General features: G+C 37.4%; 2 protein-coding genes across 4 annotated transcripts in view; one reads left to right on the top strand and one right to left on the bottom strand.

The window, feature by feature from the left end:
* adss2 (adenylosuccinate synthase 2) overlaps positions 1 to 11,925 on the bottom strand; it is a 20,697-nt gene extending 8,772 nt beyond the window's left edge. Inside the window, exons 1-5 of one of the 2 annotated variants that reach the window (XM_089116935.1) lie at positions 11,869 to 11,925; positions 3,118 to 3,220; positions 1,507 to 1,575; positions 1,376 to 1,426; positions 5 to 71 (exon numbers count right to left, since the gene is read on the bottom strand). In XM_089116935.1, the coding sequence (XP_088973061.1) occupies positions 5 to 71; positions 1,376 to 1,426; positions 1,507 to 1,575; positions 3,118 to 3,220; positions 11,869 to 11,910 (332 nt within the window). In that variant the 5' untranslated portion in view covers positions 11,911 to 11,925. Of the gene's footprint in view, positions 1 to 4; positions 72 to 1,375; positions 1,427 to 1,506; positions 1,576 to 3,117; positions 3,221 to 7,786; positions 8,138 to 11,868 lie in introns of those variants that run through there. The other variant, XM_039672351.2, reaches the window with a different exon arrangement.
* Positions 10,279 to 19,842, top strand: desi2 (desumoylating isopeptidase 2). 2 transcript variants are annotated; one of them, XM_089116937.1, is made up of 5 exons: positions 10,279 to 10,325; positions 16,874 to 16,946; positions 18,449 to 18,542; positions 18,648 to 18,789; positions 18,872 to 19,842. In XM_089116937.1, exons 1-5 carry the CDS (start codon positions 10,293 to 10,295, stop codon positions 19,112 to 19,114), a joined length of 585 nt encoding a protein of 194 aa, XP_088973063.1. In that variant the 5' UTR covers positions 10,279 to 10,292; the 3' UTR covers positions 19,115 to 19,842. The 2 variants fall into 2 exon arrangements, with proteins under 2 accessions (XP_088973063.1, XP_039528658.2); XM_039672724.2 differs by lacking the exon at positions 10,279 to 10,325 and adding an exon at positions 11,296 to 11,835.

The raw sequence follows: 19,842 nt of genomic DNA, 5'->3' as shown, positions 1-19,842 counted from the left end.
TTACTTTTTGCCAGCTTGCTGTTGCCTCTCCTGTTCCTGGACTCCATCCACAGCTTGATGGAAATCAAACACTAGAGGCAGGAGAGTGTATACATTACAGTGAGACAGAGCACTACTGTGCTGGAACTCATCTCTCGGAGCTCTGAACCCAACATGCCAAAGCAGGTCACCATAACAACACTTGTGTTGACTACAATGGATCCCAGTGTCCTTTCATTACAACAGCTCCTGCTAAGAGTCTCAGAACAATACACTAAAGGCATAGCAATTCAAACACCATTCATTTCACTGGATATGCTATTCCATTAAGTTGTTAAGGACTCTTTGATTATGTGACATTTGAGAGCGGTATCTGCCCACTTCAAACCCAAAAACTAAAAACAAAATAACAAACATAAAAAAGTATTGAAGAATCAAATACAATTTCAACGCATTAATTGGAGAATTTTAGCTAGCTAGCTAGATTTGCTGTTCCAGAAGGAAATGCCCGTGTTTGCAAGGCATCAAAAGAACAGTGTTAAAGTTTGGGCTTAGCTTTAGGCTTTCATTACATCAGAAATATTCCACAATGCAAAGTGTGCTATAAATGGTTGTATATGTAAAGAAGACAAATATTATGACAATCTCATGGACATCATTTATACACGTTGGATGTGTAGATAAACGGTGGCTTTCAAAATGTAGTCTTAAATTTCACAATCAAGTATTTGTTGTAAGAAAAATGTCAAAATCCAAAATCCCCAATGTACTTCATATACTTACAAACTACAGAAACACTACCATTCAGATTGATCTGTTCATCAAAGTAGACTCAGAAACATTTGAAATAGAAAGCCGTTATTTTAAATTGCAATCAATTTCACAATATTACAGTTTTCACTGTTTTTTGAGCAAATAAAGGCAGCCAATGAACATAAATATGGAGCCCCTAAAGGAACATGGTGGTGGAGCGGGGAAATCAGATAAGTCAATGCTTTTGTGTTTTCTCGCAAATGTTTGCGCTTCCCAAAGAAAAGCAAAACATTTTGGGTTTGAGGGAACCCAAAGTTTGTTGGGGGAATGCAAGAGCATTGTAATTTTTTCCCCTCCCATCTCATAGTTTCCATCACCATGTCCCTTTAAGGGCTCTGTACACAAGATAATTCTTTCAAAAACAAACTTTTGAATGATAGTGCAAGTGTATTCAGCACATTTTTAAAAATAACTACAAATACAAAATAATCAAATCATATTTTGACCAGATCACATTATTTAGCAATGACACTGTAATCAAATCAAATTGTTTACAACCCTACAAAGCCACATTTTGCCTGTAGCTCTGAATGTAATTCAGGGATCTGATAGTGTTTATATATCATGAGAGCCATCAGCCTACCGATGTGTGCACGATCAGAGATGATGAGCCTTTTCTCCCAGCCTTCCAGACCTGCAAGCAAAATCACTGTTAGTCAATACTCATTGAAACTCAAATATAAAGCACAAGGGCACAAACAGATAAACACAAACCTTTTCCTTTCCGCAAATTCTTCTCAGCCTCCTCGAATAGACCCGGCAGGTGAATGACTACACCATTACCTGTAATTAAATGAGCAGCTGTCAGTCACACGGTCCAATATCAGGGCTTTCAAACTACACTTAAAGGAGTAGCTCACTTTAAAAAAAAAAAAACTTTTGCTGATAATTTACTCACTCCCATGTCATCCAAGATGTCCATGTCTTTCTTTCTTCAGTCGAAAAGAAATTAAGGTTTTTGATGAAAACATTCCAGGATTTTCTCCATATAATGGACTTCAATGGGAACCAAACAGTTCAAGGTCCAAATGAGAGTTTCAGTGCAGCTTCAAAGGGCTTTAAACGACACCAGATGATGAATAAGGGTCTTATCTAGCGAAACCATCAATCATTTCAAACATAAATAAAAAAGTTTAAGTTTTATAAGCTCAAATGCTCGCCTTGCTCAGTTCTGTGATGAGCGTTCGTGACTCTCTTGTTAAAACTCATTCATCAAAATGAACAAATCTTTTTTCGAGTCATGACTCGAAGGATCCTAGATAAAACCCTTATTCATCGTCTGGTGTCGTTTGAAGCCCTTTGAATCTGCACTGAAACTCTCATTTGGACCTTGAACCGTTTGGTTCCCATTGAAGTCCATTATATGGAGAAAATCCTGGAATGTTTTCATCAAAAACCTTAATTTCTTTTCGACTGAAGAAAGAAAGACGTGGACATCTTGGATGACATGGGGGTGAGTAAATTATCAGCAAAAGTTTTTTTTAAAGTTTTACTCCTTTAACCATGAGTTTAACAGCATCTTTTTCCCTGGGAAAAAGGCCAATTTTAACCCTGGAGTGTTAAATAATGCGGCGCTAGAACGTTACAATGAGTCGTTTAGCAACAGACAACTTACCTCATTAATATTCATGCACAGAAACTTGTTTCTTGTGTCATGCTGTGTTCAGTTTCAGTGGCAAAACTTCCACAGATGGACATGCAATTATTGTCCAATGAACATTATTAACTTTGCATATATGCAAAAAAAAATTTCACCCTTAAAAAAAGGTGAAACAGTTTACCTGTCTCCTGGCTGTGTCGAATTAGTGTTTTAAAAATTGAATGTTCAGCCTTTAGCCACTAGTACAAATGTTACCTGTTGTAATGTTGCTCTCTTGGTTTTGTTATTACACTGTATAATATAGAAAATGAATTTAATAAAACATTAGCAGGCTTTAAAATTGTACAGTGTGAAATCTTAAAACATGGAACAAGAGGTAAGAAATATTAAACCTGTACAAGCTGAGTATGCTTACATTAAGTGGTAAAGTGCTTTGTACTACCAACATCAAGCATTTCCTATAGATCATACTAATATACAGCGCTGACATATGAATCAGAAGGCCAGAACACAATGGTGGCCATTAGCAAAATTGGATTTTTGCAAATAAACTGCATTGAATGCACTCAGCTATATTAGTCTGGATAAGCTGGCCCGCATCCAGACACTCTAACAGGAGAGGGTGGCATCCTCAAAGTAGGGACCACCAATGCAGACCTTTATGCTGTACTGGTTGCATACAAGCCACACTACTCAAAAAGAGTGGGGTAATTTAACATACTCACCAATGAAGGCAGTGACCTTAGGGTTGATAATCCCGCTGGGTAGAAGGTGGAAATCATATTCCACTGAATCAACCACAACCGTGTGTCCTGCATTGTTGCCCCCCTACAGGAGAGAAGAACACAACGACTTTTCAATCCTTGAGAAGAAATAATACAAATTTGGGAAGTTCTGTCATCATGTAGTACCCTCATGTCATTCCAGAATATTGTGACTTTATTTCTTCTGTGGAACATAAAATATATTTTAAGAAATGCCTCAATTTTTTTTCCATACAATGGAAGTTATTTTGTTCATACCTAACATCAAGCATTCCTATGGTATGGTACAGACATGCTTAGACAAGCAGTTGTGAAATGGAAATTTGAAGCATGAAAACACTGATTTTGGTTGTTAGGTGTGGATTTAATGTGAGAATAGCTCTACTGCTCCATTAGACAACATAAGGAAGGACTTCAGACACATTCCAGATCTGCAAGGTTTCAATTATTTCACTTTCAATTGAACAGCCATTACAAGATTCCATACTTGTTGAACTTGACACATGACTAAAGAGCAGGGAAACCATAGATTACAACGCACACTTGGTACGTCAACTGCTGTTCACATCCTTAAGAATCATCACATGTGTCGGTTTTCAACATGGTGTCGATCAGCTCTGACCTCATGCCAAGTCTGAGGGAGTTCCCATAAAGTGTGCTCAATAAATCCAACAAGGAAAAGTGCAGAGCTATTTCCAGGCAGGTCTCGTTTGACCAGTTTAGTAGTGCATGCGTGTGGATGCCTCTCCTTTTTTAGATCCATTTACGATGTTCTCATACCCATGGTGACCAAAAGCGTTGCTTGCTTTAGCATTACTATTATGGACTCCTATTACAAGGTTGCTTTTAAATCAAGGAGATTTAAGCACAGATTGACCCGATCCATCATATTGTTAATAGCAGCATGCTGACACTTTAGAAACTTGAGAAGCATTGGATTCATGTAAGGAATGTGATGTTTCTGTGAGCAAAATACTCACAGCATAGTACTAAAGTATTCATCTGTTCTATATTGACTCCATTGGGAAGAGAAGGAATTGTGAAAACTGATCCCAATAGAGTTACTTCAGCAAATATATTTTTATTTTTTCCTTTGGAATGTTCAGCACCAAAAAACAGTGCACGACACATTGTATAAAGTAAATAAATAGGATCAATTCTGATTTCATCTTGACTTTAATGCAAATTTGTAACCACACTACACCATATTATTAGATGTGGCTTCTAGGGAAATTACTTCCAGTATAGTTTGTTTCAGAGAAAATTACTTTCATATGATGTTTGTCACATTTGTTCTCATGACACTCTTTTAGGCTGTGTTGGATGACATCCAGTGTTCCAAACCTAGCAGACTAACAGTGAGTGATCTGCTCCAATGTCTGTTTAAAGAGGAACAAGAGGTTGAGTAAACTGACAGGGATTACTAGCAGAGTTATCACTTTATCACGCACAATGACACAGTGCACCAGGCATTCCATCAGCATTAAAAGTACGGAACCAAAAACTAGTTTGATTGAATATAGTCTTGTATGTTGACTCTGGTGAGATTATAATATTGCGCTCTATCTGGCTTGGTTTGTTTTGTGTGGGAGTATACAGAGTCAGAGAGTATGTATGATTACATTTTTATCATCTTAGAAAATAGTCTTGATAAGTCGATCCCCAAACGCCGTTCATACAGTTCAGAAGTTCGCCGAACTTCATACAGTTCAGCTCACTCAGCACGATGTTCGTGGTTTGACTTGTCGAGGCTGTTTTCCAAAGATAGCTCCTGTCTGTATACACGAAGTGGACTGTCTTTATAAAATATCTTCTTATAAAACGGTCTGTACAGTTACAAAGTTCTCAATGCTTCGTTTTGCATGTATGGACCCTCATTATGTTACTGTGTTAGTGTGGGGCTATTTTGAGCCTTGTTAGTGGTATAAACTAGCGATTTCTTTTACTTAGTAAGAGTAATACCCCCAGTATAGCATTATACGCTAAACAGTTTTTAGAGATGAAACTCTTTACATTCGATTATCATGAAAACAAATCTCAGAGCACGGATGACTAGGTACCAATGTTTTATTAGACCAAAGGTTCATTTTGCGCCGGAGTTCTCCATTAAGGTCTAATTGATTAACACTAGGTTTAAATCGGCAGCATAATTATCAGCAGGCCAGCATACTTGAACTCACTGATAAAAACAGCTGCACATTACACAGTTAGCATGCTTGACCACCACAACACTCACTGCAGTCAAGAGATCTCCACAGAGACTGAATTATCAAGCAGATAATTCAGACATGCCTGTGATTTATGTTTAAAATAAGTTAAGACTTTGAAGTTAAAATAATAAGTGAGCGATATATTGTCTGAAACAAATTGTGTCAATTACAGAGTCAATACAGCAAATTGTATCGATATATCTTATCTGTCAGAGCGTTCATTCTCGTCAGACTTGGTCTTACAGTGGCTGATCAAGAAAGAAATGTGATACCAAAAGTGTAGCTTGACTAAAAGATATTCATAAACACTTCTATAGACGGTTATACAGCAGGCCAAGCTCACAAAGATTTCAGTACATTCCTGTATACCTGGCTCGGCTAAAGATAGCAGCTAGAACCTAATCTAAAACATTTAACAAGCCCACATGCCCGGAAAACCATAAAGAAGAGAGCCACAAAAACCAACTTGATTTGTTTTTCCCAATATTGTTCTAGTAAAACAGATTTAACCACACAAATTAGGTTTACATAAAAAAAGAGTTTAATCTGCAAATAAATTGGATATCACAAAAAGAGGTACAGCCTGCAATGGCTGTTGACACTGCTTCATATTTGATCCTCTAGTTTCTGGACCGACATACAAAATTGGTGTGACACGGAACAGCATGACGGCCTTTCTTCCATTGCATCTGCCCGTAAGGAAAACCAGTCATACTGCTGAGTGCAGTGTTTTTATAAAAAGACGAACACTATCTGATTTCTGTTCCATCCGTTTGCACAGCACACACATGACAGTTTGCATAGTGTGCCATTGAGTGTCTGAATACTAACTTCTTAGGAGAGAATCCTTGCAATGTGAGCCTGTTATCAATTCCAAGCATAGCGACGGGAGTGGCGTTAATCGGCCTGCTACCAATGTGTGCTCTCAAGCATAACACATAACACGACACAACCAATGGGGCAAGAATACCACAACAATTTGCCCAGTTGTCCCTAAAAGTCCTTTCTTCACAAATCTATTTTTTATCAAAAACTGTATGCAAATAATAAAAAATAATAATCAAATAATAGAACAGATGCATACGTGTGTGTTTCTTGGTTAAGTGAGAGCACAGCAGTCCAAATTTCATAAGGCTATTATAGTGACACCGGCTGTTACTTTCTGATGTGCAATAGGAGATCTGTTGACACATTATGGAGCAATATGCTATGTAAACTATAATTTATTACCTGAGCTGTTTAACAATAGATATTTTTAATTGATGGAAACAACCATTTTAAAATTATATTACCATGTTTTTCATGAGCATGGAAACCTTGTATTAAGAGGTCACTGATTCTTGAGTAGTCATGATATGGGTCAACAACACCATCAGATGGCCAAAAACAACTGTCAAGTGTTTCTACAGTGATGAAATCAAAAGTCTACTGTTACATTTTTTACCTCTTCCCTCTCTAAAGACAAATAAATGTTTCCTTCAAGTGTGTACATGCTATTAATAATTCTGTTTAATGTAGGCTAGGCTATATGAAGTAGGCTATTGACTTATGAGAACAGGAGGTTTTACAGGTGGTTGTTTGATGTTACATTTTGTATAAAATATAAACCCAATTTAATTGTTATTTTTAAACACAAATCTATTCTAATGATTGAAAGTATAGCTAAATGTTACTAAAGGCAGACCAAAGTTGTAGAACATCATGTCTGAACAATTAGTGAGCCGCAGGATGTGTAAACATAACACGAGACAACGGGAGAAAATCAAATAGCTGGAGGTTAATGTTGAGTAACCATTACTTTAATTATTAACAATTAGCATATAAACAACATATGGTTTGACTGTAATACTCATAAATACCACACATTCGAACGTCATTGACAATTGAGTCTGTGTTTACATCTGTCCAGAACACCCCAGATAATCCAATATTAACCCTACAAGAAAATAACATCTAATTTCAGGCCTCCAATGGGCAAACAACGCTTCGATATCACATAATTCAGTCAAGGTGACATTAGCAAACACCCTACATAGTGCACTGCTAGCGTAGCTAAAACAGTACGCAGGAAGCGCTGCATTTTATTTTACGTCGCTCGCGTGCACATGACTAGCGTAGTCGATAATAATGGAAGCGCGCTGTAATTTCCATTTCCGCTATAATAAAACAGCAGCTAACTGCTTCCCAAGAATTGGCCATCAAACAAGTTCTGTAATCACATGCTACACGAACACTCACAGCACTGAACATTCATTTCCATACTACATAGGCTGCTCACTGATGCCATGCATATTTCCGTACAAGCTTGTTGATGATGTAAGTTACACAGCGCATCACAACTACACAACCCACCGGAGATATATTCGCATATTCTGAGTAACGTTAAGTAAGTTACTGAATTATATTGATCATAAACTAACCTGACATCTGCAGACCATGTCAGCGTCCTGAGCCAGCAGGTCCACCACCTTTCCTTTCCCTTCATCGCCCCACTGCGCTCCGAGCACCACGGTCACTCTGTTGCCCACACTTGGGCTCGTCACCCGGCTCGTACTATCCTCGCCGTGGGATACTTCGTCCTGTGACTGAGCATTCCCGCTGTCTGACATGACTGTATCCCCTCTGCTCTCCCTGCAGCTCCGCAATGCTTCTCCGACACAAGTACAGCCGCGCACCTGAGTGAGACACCAAGGGCGGAGCACCGCTTGCGTACCAGCGTCTCCACGGTTCTCTCACTGCAGAGCCAAATGACGTCCAGTTCCCCCTCTCTAGACGTTCACGATCTAATCTAGCTCCACCTCTATGGATCTAATGGGTGGAGGGATAGAGTTATGGCAAAACCACTTGCTCTGGGGCCTGTTTCAGAAAAGAAGTTAAGTGAAAACTCCGAGTATGTTAATGTTAACCCTGAAATGAGGCAAACGCCCTTAATTAATTGTGCAGAACTTTAAAGCTTAATATAATTTAAACGTATGTTTACAGTTGTAAAAAAAATCACCCCCCTCACAGTTGTCATGAAGGGCAAAAGCTATATAGACTAAAATCACCTTTAACATTTTAACCTTAACATGGGGGAGATACAGATTTGATTTACTTTTGCACCCAGCCTCAAACGGCCAGTCGATGAATTACAGTTTAATTTACTTCCGTATTGGTTTCAAGCACTGTAAAAAAACAAAATACCATATATAGACTGTATCATTCCTCATCACTGTTATTAGCAGGTTAAAACTGACAGAAAGGTAAGTTATTGAACTAATACTCATTTCCATGGTATCCCACGGACAAAAAAAAAGAAAAAAAAATCATTCAGTTAAATCTTTCAGCATAAAAGGTTCATGGCTGTAGGCTACACGACTTTACAAACATTTGACATATTAAATAAATATAATTTAGTCTCTATTTAAATGTGTAGCAGCTTTTTCCGTATATACAGTAATGCTATTTTCACATAATTAAATATTCTCTTACATTTGCTCATCATAAGCCATGTATTTACACATACATATATATATATATATATATATATATATATAAAATGCAGTGTCATATTTATTGAGAGCATCTTTTCTTTCAGACCTTTAGCATTTATGAGGATGCAGACTACAGAGAAAGGACAAACAACACTGATCTGTTGTGAGTACTTTAAATGGCATACCATTTAAAGATTCTTGTACAGACAAATTCAACCACATAACCACGCATTGCTTAATCATTTTCTCAATATGTCGTTTGCAGGTTTGTGCTTAGAAATTCATCAAAGGATCTGGTGAGAATCTGTCATAGGCCTGTGTATTTTTTAGATATGGATGCTGTAATTTTGATCAGCAATTGAGATAAATGAGAAGCACTGTGTTGTTTTTGTCATGGAGTTATTAACATATTTTTGAAAACAACAACTACAAGGCAGTTATGAGGACTGCATGCCATGACAGGTCAGTTTTTCTCCCAGTGAAATACATGTGAGGTAACTGATGATAGTCATGAGTTCTCTTAAAGTCTCACAGCTCACAAGAAACAATTAGCAATATGAGCCACACATACTGTTTTGAGGAAGAAGATTGTTATACACTGGAAAAAAAAATATTGTGGGTTTAACTTAAAAAATTAAGTAACCTTGGTTGCCTTCAAATTTTATGTTGATTGAACTAGAAAAAAGTGAGTTAATTCAATGAAGGAGATTTATTGAATCATCAGAAACTCAAAATAATAAGTTATCTGAACTAAATCAATTATTTGATTTGACAAAAGAAAAAAATGTTGTGATAACAAATATCTAAAACATTTTTTACAGTGTACAGTGGATGTACTGTCCAACTGTTTTGATATTTTTATTTTCTTTGATGGAGACAAATATGTGCGCAGTGTTGATGCAAACTTATAGTGTAAGAGAACTTTCATCGAAAAGACTACTTCAATGCAACCATGCATCAGATTTTTGGAAGTGTGTTGTTGAAACAAAACCTTCCTTTGGGTCTGTAGCTTGCCTTCATGAGGCCCAAACATGGAAATAGTTGATGAGAAGCATCATGAAGAGGCCTGGGGATCTCAGTGCAATTTTATCTTTTCAGATCATTAATTCAGGCGATATGAGTAGTCATGTGGTTTATTAGCAATGAAAGAAAATGGAATGTATTTATATTCATAACATTTATATTAGAATTACAGGACCTGTTTTGTTCACAACTCTTAAAAACTGGGTAACCTTGACCAAGCCTACGAAATTATGAATAGGAGTTCCAAGAATTATGTTACTCATTAATAATAGGTCTGTCGTACTGAAGCTTATTTTTGGATGCTAATAATTCGTAGATAGTTTACAGTTTATTATTTGTAGTTGATGATCTTGACCACTTGATGGCAGAAACTTAACATGCTGTTTGTGTTTTTTTGTGTGTTTTTTTTCACTCAGCTTTTGTGATCTTCATGCTGTATTTGCAGCCCAAATGGAATCCAAAGGTAAGCTATTCATTTCTATTTCATGCTATTTTATTCCTGAAAATAACAGATATTTAATAATCAATAAAATGGCAGGCTCAATGTTCTTGATTTCAGTACTCTTAACACCATTTTTAAAACCAACTGAATAAAACATTGCCTGGCCCAATTTGTTTTTTTGAAAAGTGCATGTGGTTAAACTTTTTATTATCATGTGACTTTAAATTTAGTAAACTTCCCGTAAAATTATCTAATTTTCACAAGCAATCACTAGATGTATGGGAAATAGCCTTTAAACAATTTCTCCCCTCACACATGTAATATAAATATGTATTATCTAAAAGCAAAAGTATTATGTAAAAAAATAATGGTTTGATAAGGGAATTATTTTTATTTCCGACTTAAATTGTAATGCTGAGATTTATAATTATCAACAATTTTTTGCTCTCTCAGGGATTGAATCTACATGTAGAGATTACCATATGATTGTTAAAAACATTACCATTAAATTGCTTCAGCTTGTGAAAGCATATCTCAGTTACAAGTCAGTGTTGTGGCAGACTCCTAAACTTGTTATTGGAGGTGTTAATATTTTGGATATGAATTGTAATAACTCTTACATCAGAAAGTGTCATCAAGATATCAGTTAAGCAATTCTGAAATGGAAACATTTTTTTTCGTCTACAGCCTACACTCTTCTGATACAATCTGGTTTGCAAGTAATCTGAAACTCTCATACATTTATTTTATAATCAAGTGTTAATTGTCATTCTCATTCCTTCCCCAAACACAAAGCAAAGCACATACAGTTTTTCTCTATTCCACAAAAAAACGTTATCAATAAATATGTATTAGTAAAATGTTGACATATTTGGTTTTAACACTGTAAGGGTGTATATCGATAGGATACATTAATGTAATGGTGTGGAGGGTGTTTTGTTCTATAAAAGCATCAGAGTGGCAGTAATGCACTGCTGTGAGGCTGGGCAGCATCATCAGGCACGCGCACTCAGTTCACCCGCACTATCATCAGACATAAAACGGGGGAGGCTGCTCACATCGCTGGTGCTAACGTCTTCCTTTTTATCTTAAGTAGATCTGCTTTCATTTCCGTTCACTGTAAATATCACTTCGTCGTCTGAATGGCTGAGACTTTACGGATATTTTTATCTTTTGTGTGCCGTTCATTTTTGCCTCCGCTGGTCAAGAAGCTAAATGGCAGTTAGCCTAGCAGCGTCGCTACTCCCTGTAGCTGGACTAAATAGAAGTGGCCTAAAAATTCAATCAATGAAAACCCCTTTCAGGACCAGCTCATAGATGTCTCTAAACTGTTTTAATCCAGCAAAAGTCAAGAGGACGCAGCAGCGGTGCTTACAAGGGGGAAAACATAATTCCGGGTGCTAAGAAATAGAGTTGAAAGAAAAACGGAGGAGGAGAACCGCAGCAGCAGTAGCTAAAGTGAAAGAAAAACACATTACGATACCAACCTGTGATGGCAAACGAGCCGGTTATTCTGAACGTTTATGATATGGTAGGTGCCTTTAAACAAATACTTATAACTCACCCCTGGGACGAGGTGTCTAGTGTTGGCATTAGTCCAACACATCCAATGGCTGTGTCCTAAAAAACGAGATGATGCCTACTTAGGGAGCATTTTGGACACGTTTGAACGCGTAGGTCAGTTTACTAGGGTTTGAGGCACAGCCATGTCAGCATGCTTTGAGATAGAGATAATGCTTTATATTAGTCTAAGCCAGGGCCGGCGCTCCGCACACGCACATCACGCACTGCGCGTAGGGCACCAAGTGCTTGGGGGGGCACCAAAAAATCTGGGTCGTGAAAAATCATCACAATAGGCTACTAGTATAAATAACAAATAAAATATGTCTAAAGCATGTTAATATACAAAAGCAATACAAAAGTAATATGCCTAGGCTAGACCAAATTGGAGAAAAAGGTGAATCTCCTGTGCCAGTCTCCCTCTGGTGCCCCCCCTTCCCCACCTTGCAGTGGTCTGTTCCTCAATCAGTGTCAAATTTGGCAGACACCTGATCGACATCAGACATGGCCTCGAAAAGGCACAAAGAGTCGGGGGCGGAAAAAGGGGAAAAGAAGAGACAGCGGGATAATACTCGCTTGCAGTTAAGACAATGTTTTAAATAAAAGTGTTAGTTTTGTAGGCGCCCTTGCTTCGTGTATGCATGTCCAGGGGGGCGTCGCTAGTAGTTGTGCAAATGATCCCGGGCTTTGCTCAGCATGTAGAATCTTTTATTTTAACGGGGGTCCGGGGGTTTCTCCGGGAAATTTTTAAACTTGGGCTGTTTAAGATGCAGTTAGTTTGTTTGAGAAGAAAAGGAAGACCGCTTAGATACGTTTTTTCGTTGTTGTTCTATGCGGATAATGCGGTCAAAGGCCCAAGGGCGACATCTGTTGGTGAAACTGCAATTAGAATTATTATTAGATTAGATTATTAGTGCTGGGAAAAGCTTAATCACATCCAAAATAAAAGTTTCTACATGATCTGTGAGTGTACTGTATATAATTATTTTGTAATATACACACATATGCACATATATATTTAAGAAATATTTGCATGTATATACTGTATATATTTATAGATAATTTATATTATATATAAATTAAAATATTTTATATATAAATAACAAATATTTCTTAAATACATACATGCAAATGTGCATTTATATATATATACAAAATAACTATACACAGTACACACACACATAGGCCTATATCATTAATGTAGACACAAACATTATTTTGGATGCGATTAATCACGATTAATCTTTTCCCAGCCCTACAAATTTTGTACAGAATTATTATATTGTGCCTCATCAGACCTCTTTTAAAGGTAGAATAGAGTTTTGAGTTTTAAATGTTCCAGTGACACATAGGCCTATATTATATAAAAGACTAATGTGTGCAATATTTTTGTATGATGGTTAATGATTCAGTAGAATCCATGAATATTTTGTCTTGTATTTCTGAATGCAGGGTCAATGCTAAAATACATGGGTATGGGTGGTTGGGGGGTGGGGTGGGGTGGGGGGTATGGGGGCACCACCAAGCATTTGTGCTTAGGGCACCCAAATGGCTAGTGCCGGCCCTGGTCTAAGCTGAGAACATTTCATTGGCAGCATATCCGAGGATTCATCCTTTATTTCATTTAACAACATTTAAGTCTAACATTATATGCAAATATCTGCATTAAAAGTTCATCAAGTGTATCAGCTGTATACGACAATCTATCTGAAAGCTGTGACCCAGTTAATTCAACTGTCATTCGAATCCACCTGTGTGATCTGAGACTGCTGTTAAAAAGTCATGCTAAACTCTGTATTCTCCCTGCTTTCGAAAAATGCTTAATTAATCAGTATCACGCGAATAAGAGAGCTTCTGGTCTCTAAAAAATACTTCAGCAAAATAAAAATTGCGAGTAACATTTATTTTATAGTCCAATAATAAATAATTCATATCAAGTAACTTGTGTTTCAGAACGTTTTAAAATATCTTGCAAGCGTCAAGCTTTGCGTGTGTCAATCTATGGTGTCAACGAGCACGGAAAATAATAAATTCCGGACTGTAATATCGGATACAAGTGGAGAAGAGCGACAGATAATGTAATCACTCGCGTACAACTCCGCTTCAAGTTTTCCATTCTCAGCCAAGCCCGAGTTTCAGAGCGAGTCAGCGGAAATAATCAAACAGTCTGTTACAATTATAAACTATTAAAGACAGACTTGCTGTGAGTGCGAGTTACGAGGTTGTTAAATGATATGGTATATGTTCTCTTACGAGACGTTCTCTCGTATTGCGTAAGTTAGCTTACGCTACGGGGAAAGATTAATCTTTTCGAGATATTGAAGCCAAAAAATTATCCTGGTATATACATTTGTCATTCATTGTGAACACAGTGCAGCAGCTAGCAGACATAGAGCAGGCTGTCTAGCATGCTCATAGGCTGCCCTGCTGGAACTGCACAGCCGACCGTGAGCCAGATGTGACATCACGTCCAATTAAGGGCGCTGGCGCCTTCACAGCGTCATAGCCCGCCAGAATGGGCGTGGTGTAGCATATATTGAAGCGAATATCGCTCTTGGCGCGAGCACGGCTGGTTACTCAATACTCGTTCCCTCTTCTAGAGAACCAAGGTTTTTGTTTGGTAACTGACATCTCTTATTACGAGAGATTCTCTAGTATTGCGTAAATTAGCTTACGCTACAGGAACCCTTTTTCAACACCACCCAGGGTTTCCCGGGGTACCCAGATAAGTGGGTAAATAGGTGGCCAGCAACGCGGGCCAGCACTGTACATAAGCGCTCATAGGGAATATAGAGAATGGCACCGGTACATAACCGATACGTTTTTGTTAAACCCATCAGTCCACATTATTTCAATAACTTTTTAAAACCATATTCAGCAGTGGAATTCTATCTATCTATCTATATTGAAAGAGGTTTTTATTGATTTACATGTTTTTAAAATCTATTTATCTAATAGTGGTTTACTTTACATTATGTCAAATATTATATGTAGCAATTAAAATAGCGGTAGTCACTTTGTGTTGTGGAAGGCGTATTATTCATATACATCATAATAACACATTCATTTTACACCAAATGCATTGTGGGCTGAAAGGAGACTACAGAAAATTGACTGGTAATATTGACAGTACCTTCTACAGTGTCATTGATCTCTAAGTAACGTGAATAGTGTCCATTTAAAGATTTAGTCTGTCTCATGTGTCTCATTGACCCCTTGAAACAGGGTCATGGAAATGTATACTTTCCTTAGGCCTCCTCACTTATGTTGGGCTATTTTAAGCTTATGTTCTCACATAAAGATTAAGACTAGAAATTTGAGCTGTCCCAGGGTTTTTTAGAAATTGTCAAGTAATTGTAATTTGGATGGGAATCGCTTTACAAGCTGTTAACTTAAGCATATAAACAATATAGGAGATTTACACATTACACAGTCCATTTAGCTAGAGATGGGAAAATTGTCAGTGCTAATGTTTTTGGCAGACTAGTGGGCTGTGATTTCTAATGTGTAGTTTGTAATTTCGGGGGTGAATAACTGTAAATGTTAAAGTATCATAAACCCATGATCCCTTAAAGGGAAACTCCACCCAAAAATGAAAATTCTGTCATCATTTACTCACCCTCAAATTGTTGCAAACCAGTATGAGTTTCTATCTTCTGCTGAACACAAAGGAAGATATTTTGAAGAACGATTGGAACCAAACAGTTGTGGGGCATCATTTACTTCCATAGTTTTTTTTCTTTTTACTATGGAAGTCAATGGTGCCAAACAACTTGCATCTTTGGGTGGAGTATCCCTTTTGAACATTGCATGACTATAAGGTTTTTTTAATTGAAATTAAAGGTCCGCCTAGCCTACAGCAGTTCCCATAGAAACTTATCAGGGTGAGATCTCCCACATAGTCCAAGTTTGAACTTGTAGATTTGATTTTCTCTATTGCCATGGGAGTACTCTTGCTGAAAATCACACTTAGAAGCTAGTTGCTGATCACAGAAAGACTAATCCCCAGTTTTGTGATGAAGGATATATATAATAGGCTTTGACATAATTGAGGCCATGAGGATAAGTATCTTAATTCACAACACTGAATGTGTAGTTAGAAGTGTAACTTCTCTCATCCCTTACTCTTATTTTTCTTATTATTATTTTAAATTGTTTCAACAAAACAAATACATTTACACTGTGCCAAAATCCTTAAGTTTATATTTTGGAGCAATATGCATCTTGGCTACTTTTAGGTATGAATGTATTAGGCTAGATAATTTACTGCTGCACACTTAATGCTGAAAAGCATTGTTCATCTTATTTTCTGGTGACACGTAATCAATTGAGAGCAGCTGTCAGGTACTTCCTTGCAATTTACAACTTGACAGACTTGTTAATGGGATGGATTTGGATGTAAGGGTTTGTCAAGTGCTCAGTCACTTTGCCTGTCTGTACATATCCATGCATACTTTAATGTTTGCACAGCAGTTCATTATGGATTAGTAGAGTAGTTGTAGAGATACTGTAATGTGCATAAGAAAACAATTCATTTAAAACCTTGTCCAAATATATATTGTTAATCTTTTTTTGATATGTTTATAGCTGTCTTATGAATATTCACTTCAAATATTTGGGCCACCCACAGAAAATTTCAAAAAGATGAAGAGGTTTCCACAGAATTGTAACGCTCATTCAGTTCTACGCATCCCCCATCCCCTGTGTGTTTATTCAATATTTTGAATATATTTTTGATGTTTATAGCTAGCTCTTGAATAAACATTTCATATATTTAGGCCACCCACAAAATTCCACAAAATCATAAAGCTCATTTAGTTCCACAAATCTCCGTAGTATTCCATAATTTAGAATGGTTTATTATGGAAATTGAGAATCTATTGTATTGAGTATAAAGACACATTTGTATTGTGCTTTTTGGATTTAAGATTGCAAATCATTCTAGTTGTCCTTGAAAAACGTTTACCATGTGGCAGTATGTCGCTCAGACTTGTTATGTTTCCTTATAGTACTGGATCAATGAGTTCACTACCTCTCTGGGAATTGGAGTCTTTCACTCAGGAATTGAGATCTATGGCAGAGGTAAGGTTCATATTATGACTCAGACACAAATGAGTCAAGCTACTCAGAACGCCAGTTAACTTGCATCATGACTGCTTCAAAGAAAGATGTCTAAGCATGACTAAACCTCGCATCATAGATGATCTGTTGATGCAACAGGAAAAGACCTTGACATTTTGTATGGTTTCTGCCTCCAAAGGCTTCCAGTTCAATAAGAAGAAAAGTTGTTTTGTTTGGCATTTATTTTGCAAACATATTTAGATATACGGCAAATCGCAATGGAAGACGATTTCGATATATATAAATATGTTTATTGAAAGGTAAAACTTCCGAAATCCCTGTGTAAACAATGCGTGACGTAGACGCGCGAGAGATCACTTTCGGTGTTACGTCTGGAGACGGTTCAGTTCGGTTCAATTGGACATCTGATTCAGATCAGTTTGACGGCTGTTAACAAGAGGTAAAAACTATATAAATACTGTTTGTTTTCTCACACAAACCCCTTGTTTCATGTCTTAAGCTATCAGTGTGTACTTACATTCACGAGTGATTAAATCATAAAATCTTAAACTGAATTAAAATTAAAATGTTTCCTTGGCAATTCACTGAAATAAAATAAGTTACTAAATTACTAAGTAATAAAACTAAAACATATATAAAACAAATTAAAATAATTAAATATATAAATAAGCCCTACAAGGAAACAAAACATAAAAGAAAAAAACAGAACCTATTGGACCATTTAGGCCAAACTAGGGGTGGTTATTTCACTTTATTTAATTTATTTTAATCTTTATTTAAGTTTTTTAAAATAAGTTAAAATAGTTAAGTTAAAATAAGTACAAGGATACAAACTACTAAAAGATATACATTATACGATAAATACAAATGAAATAAACAGTGCTTAAACATTTTCATGAACAATAGGTCTATTTTATAGCAGCATTCAAGTAATTTAATAATCAAAATAAACCACACTGCATAGTCTTCACTGTATGACTTAAATATTCACTGATTCTTATTAAAGCGAATGAAATGAAATTTCTTAAGTCAAGAGCAGTGAGTTAATGGTTTTTTCCTTTGTTTGATTAACATTGACACTGACAGCAGCAGGTGTATTGGGCTGCTGTCACTTTAAGATCGAATCTAAAGATCTAATGTAATCTCAAACAAATTACATTCACTTAAGATACAGTATAACTGACTACTTTTATGTGAACCTTGTGTGTTTTGACATAACCTTGCATGTATTTGACAGAGACAACAAGACAGAAAAAAAGAACTTGGTCCAGTACTCATGTGCTGTGACAGCTGGCTTCCTGTTTACACACTTCGGGTGTGTGCGCTCTGAAAACTGTATATCAGAACAGTGTGCGTGTAAAATGATTTGAAAGTGGCAAGCCGTTAAAATGCTTGCAAATCATAAAAATGTGCACTGTAGCACAATACAAATGATCTCTCTGTAAAGGCAGATTATGAAGACATTTTAATGGTTCTAACTCGTACTTTCTCTTGTGTTGCAGAGTTTGCCTATGGAGGACATCCTTATCCTTTTTCAGGTATATTTGAGATAACACCTGGTGAAGCCACAGAGCTCGGAGATACATTCAAATTCAAGTGAGTCAGAATATTTACCTCCACAGCGATCAGACTGAAAGGATATATTTGTGAGAACTTCTTCCTCTCTCAGCCTCTCTCTTAACTTTCTACTTGCTTTCTCAGAGAGGCCATTGTTTTAGGGAGCACAGACTTCGCAGAAGAGGATGTGGAGAGAATTGTGGAGGAAATGGGGAAGGAATATAAGGGGAACGCCTACCACCTCATGCACAAGAATTGCAATCACTTTTCCTCAGCACTATCAGAGGTAAGCCGAGGGAAGTATGTACATTAATCTAGTGCCATAAAGAGCCAAAAATCTCACCATATCCTCCTCACATCTGCCCCAGATCCTCTGTGGTCGAGAAATCCCACGCTGGGTGAACCGACTGGCCTACTTCAGCTCTTGTGTGCCCTTCCTTCAGAGCTGTCTGCCAAAGGAGTGGTTGACGCCGGCGGCACTGCAGTCCAGTGTTAGTCAGGAGCTCCAGGGAGAGCTGGAGGAGGCCGAGGATGCTGCGGCTTCTGCCTCAACGCCTTCCTGTGCCGTGGCACCCGCTCCCAGACCTACCCGACACCAACCGCGCCGATGAACCCCGCTGCCTTGACTGACAGGCCACCTCTGGTTAGAGCTGGACCACAGCTTCTGCTGCCAATAGACCCCTCTCCCCTTCTCCTGAGAGACTAGCAATCCACCAGCGGACTGGATGAAGCCCACCTTCTGATTTCACTGATTTATTTCAGCTCACTCAAGTGACCGTCACGGGCCTGGAAACTATCAATCTTGTTTACTGTTAAACTTTCCTTGGGTTCGTCAGTGTTTTAAAATTTTCCATTTTTTTGGCCTTTTATGTTTTGTTTTAAAAAAACTCAGGACTTGAATACAATGGCTCTGTTCAATCACCGTTTTTATTTTTTTTAATGCTTTTCTTACGCTGGAGATGCTCGCAAGCCTTTTCCCCCTTATTCCGAAAGAAAGCGCCTAGTCAGAGACCTTTTTTATGGAGAACATTTGTTTACAGATTTCTTGTGTTCCAATCCGTATATGATTGTGTTGTTGTGTGCGGATTACAAAAGCCAAATCTCCTCACTTTTGTAATGACTCCCACACTATGGTGACTGTGCCTGAAGATTTTTACCGTTACATGCTCCGAGAGCTCTGCACTCTTTCTCTACCGGTTCGGTTTTAGTGGCAGACTTAATATCTAATGAGTCCTTCCTTCCTCCGATGTTTTACACCTTTTTAGTTTTTAGAGTCTTCTATGTACTTGGGACAACATTTGTATTCCATTTTATGAATATTAAAGAAAGTATACAAGTT

This window comes from Pimephales promelas, chromosome 11 (genome assembly GCF_988280905.1).
Source record: "Pimephales promelas chromosome 11, fPimPro1.hap1.1, whole genome shotgun sequence".
In the NCBI taxonomy this organism is placed as follows: Eukaryota; Metazoa; Chordata; class Actinopteri; order Cypriniformes; family Leuciscidae; genus Pimephales; species Pimephales promelas.
This window is presented reverse-complemented; position numbering and strand designations above follow the sequence as displayed.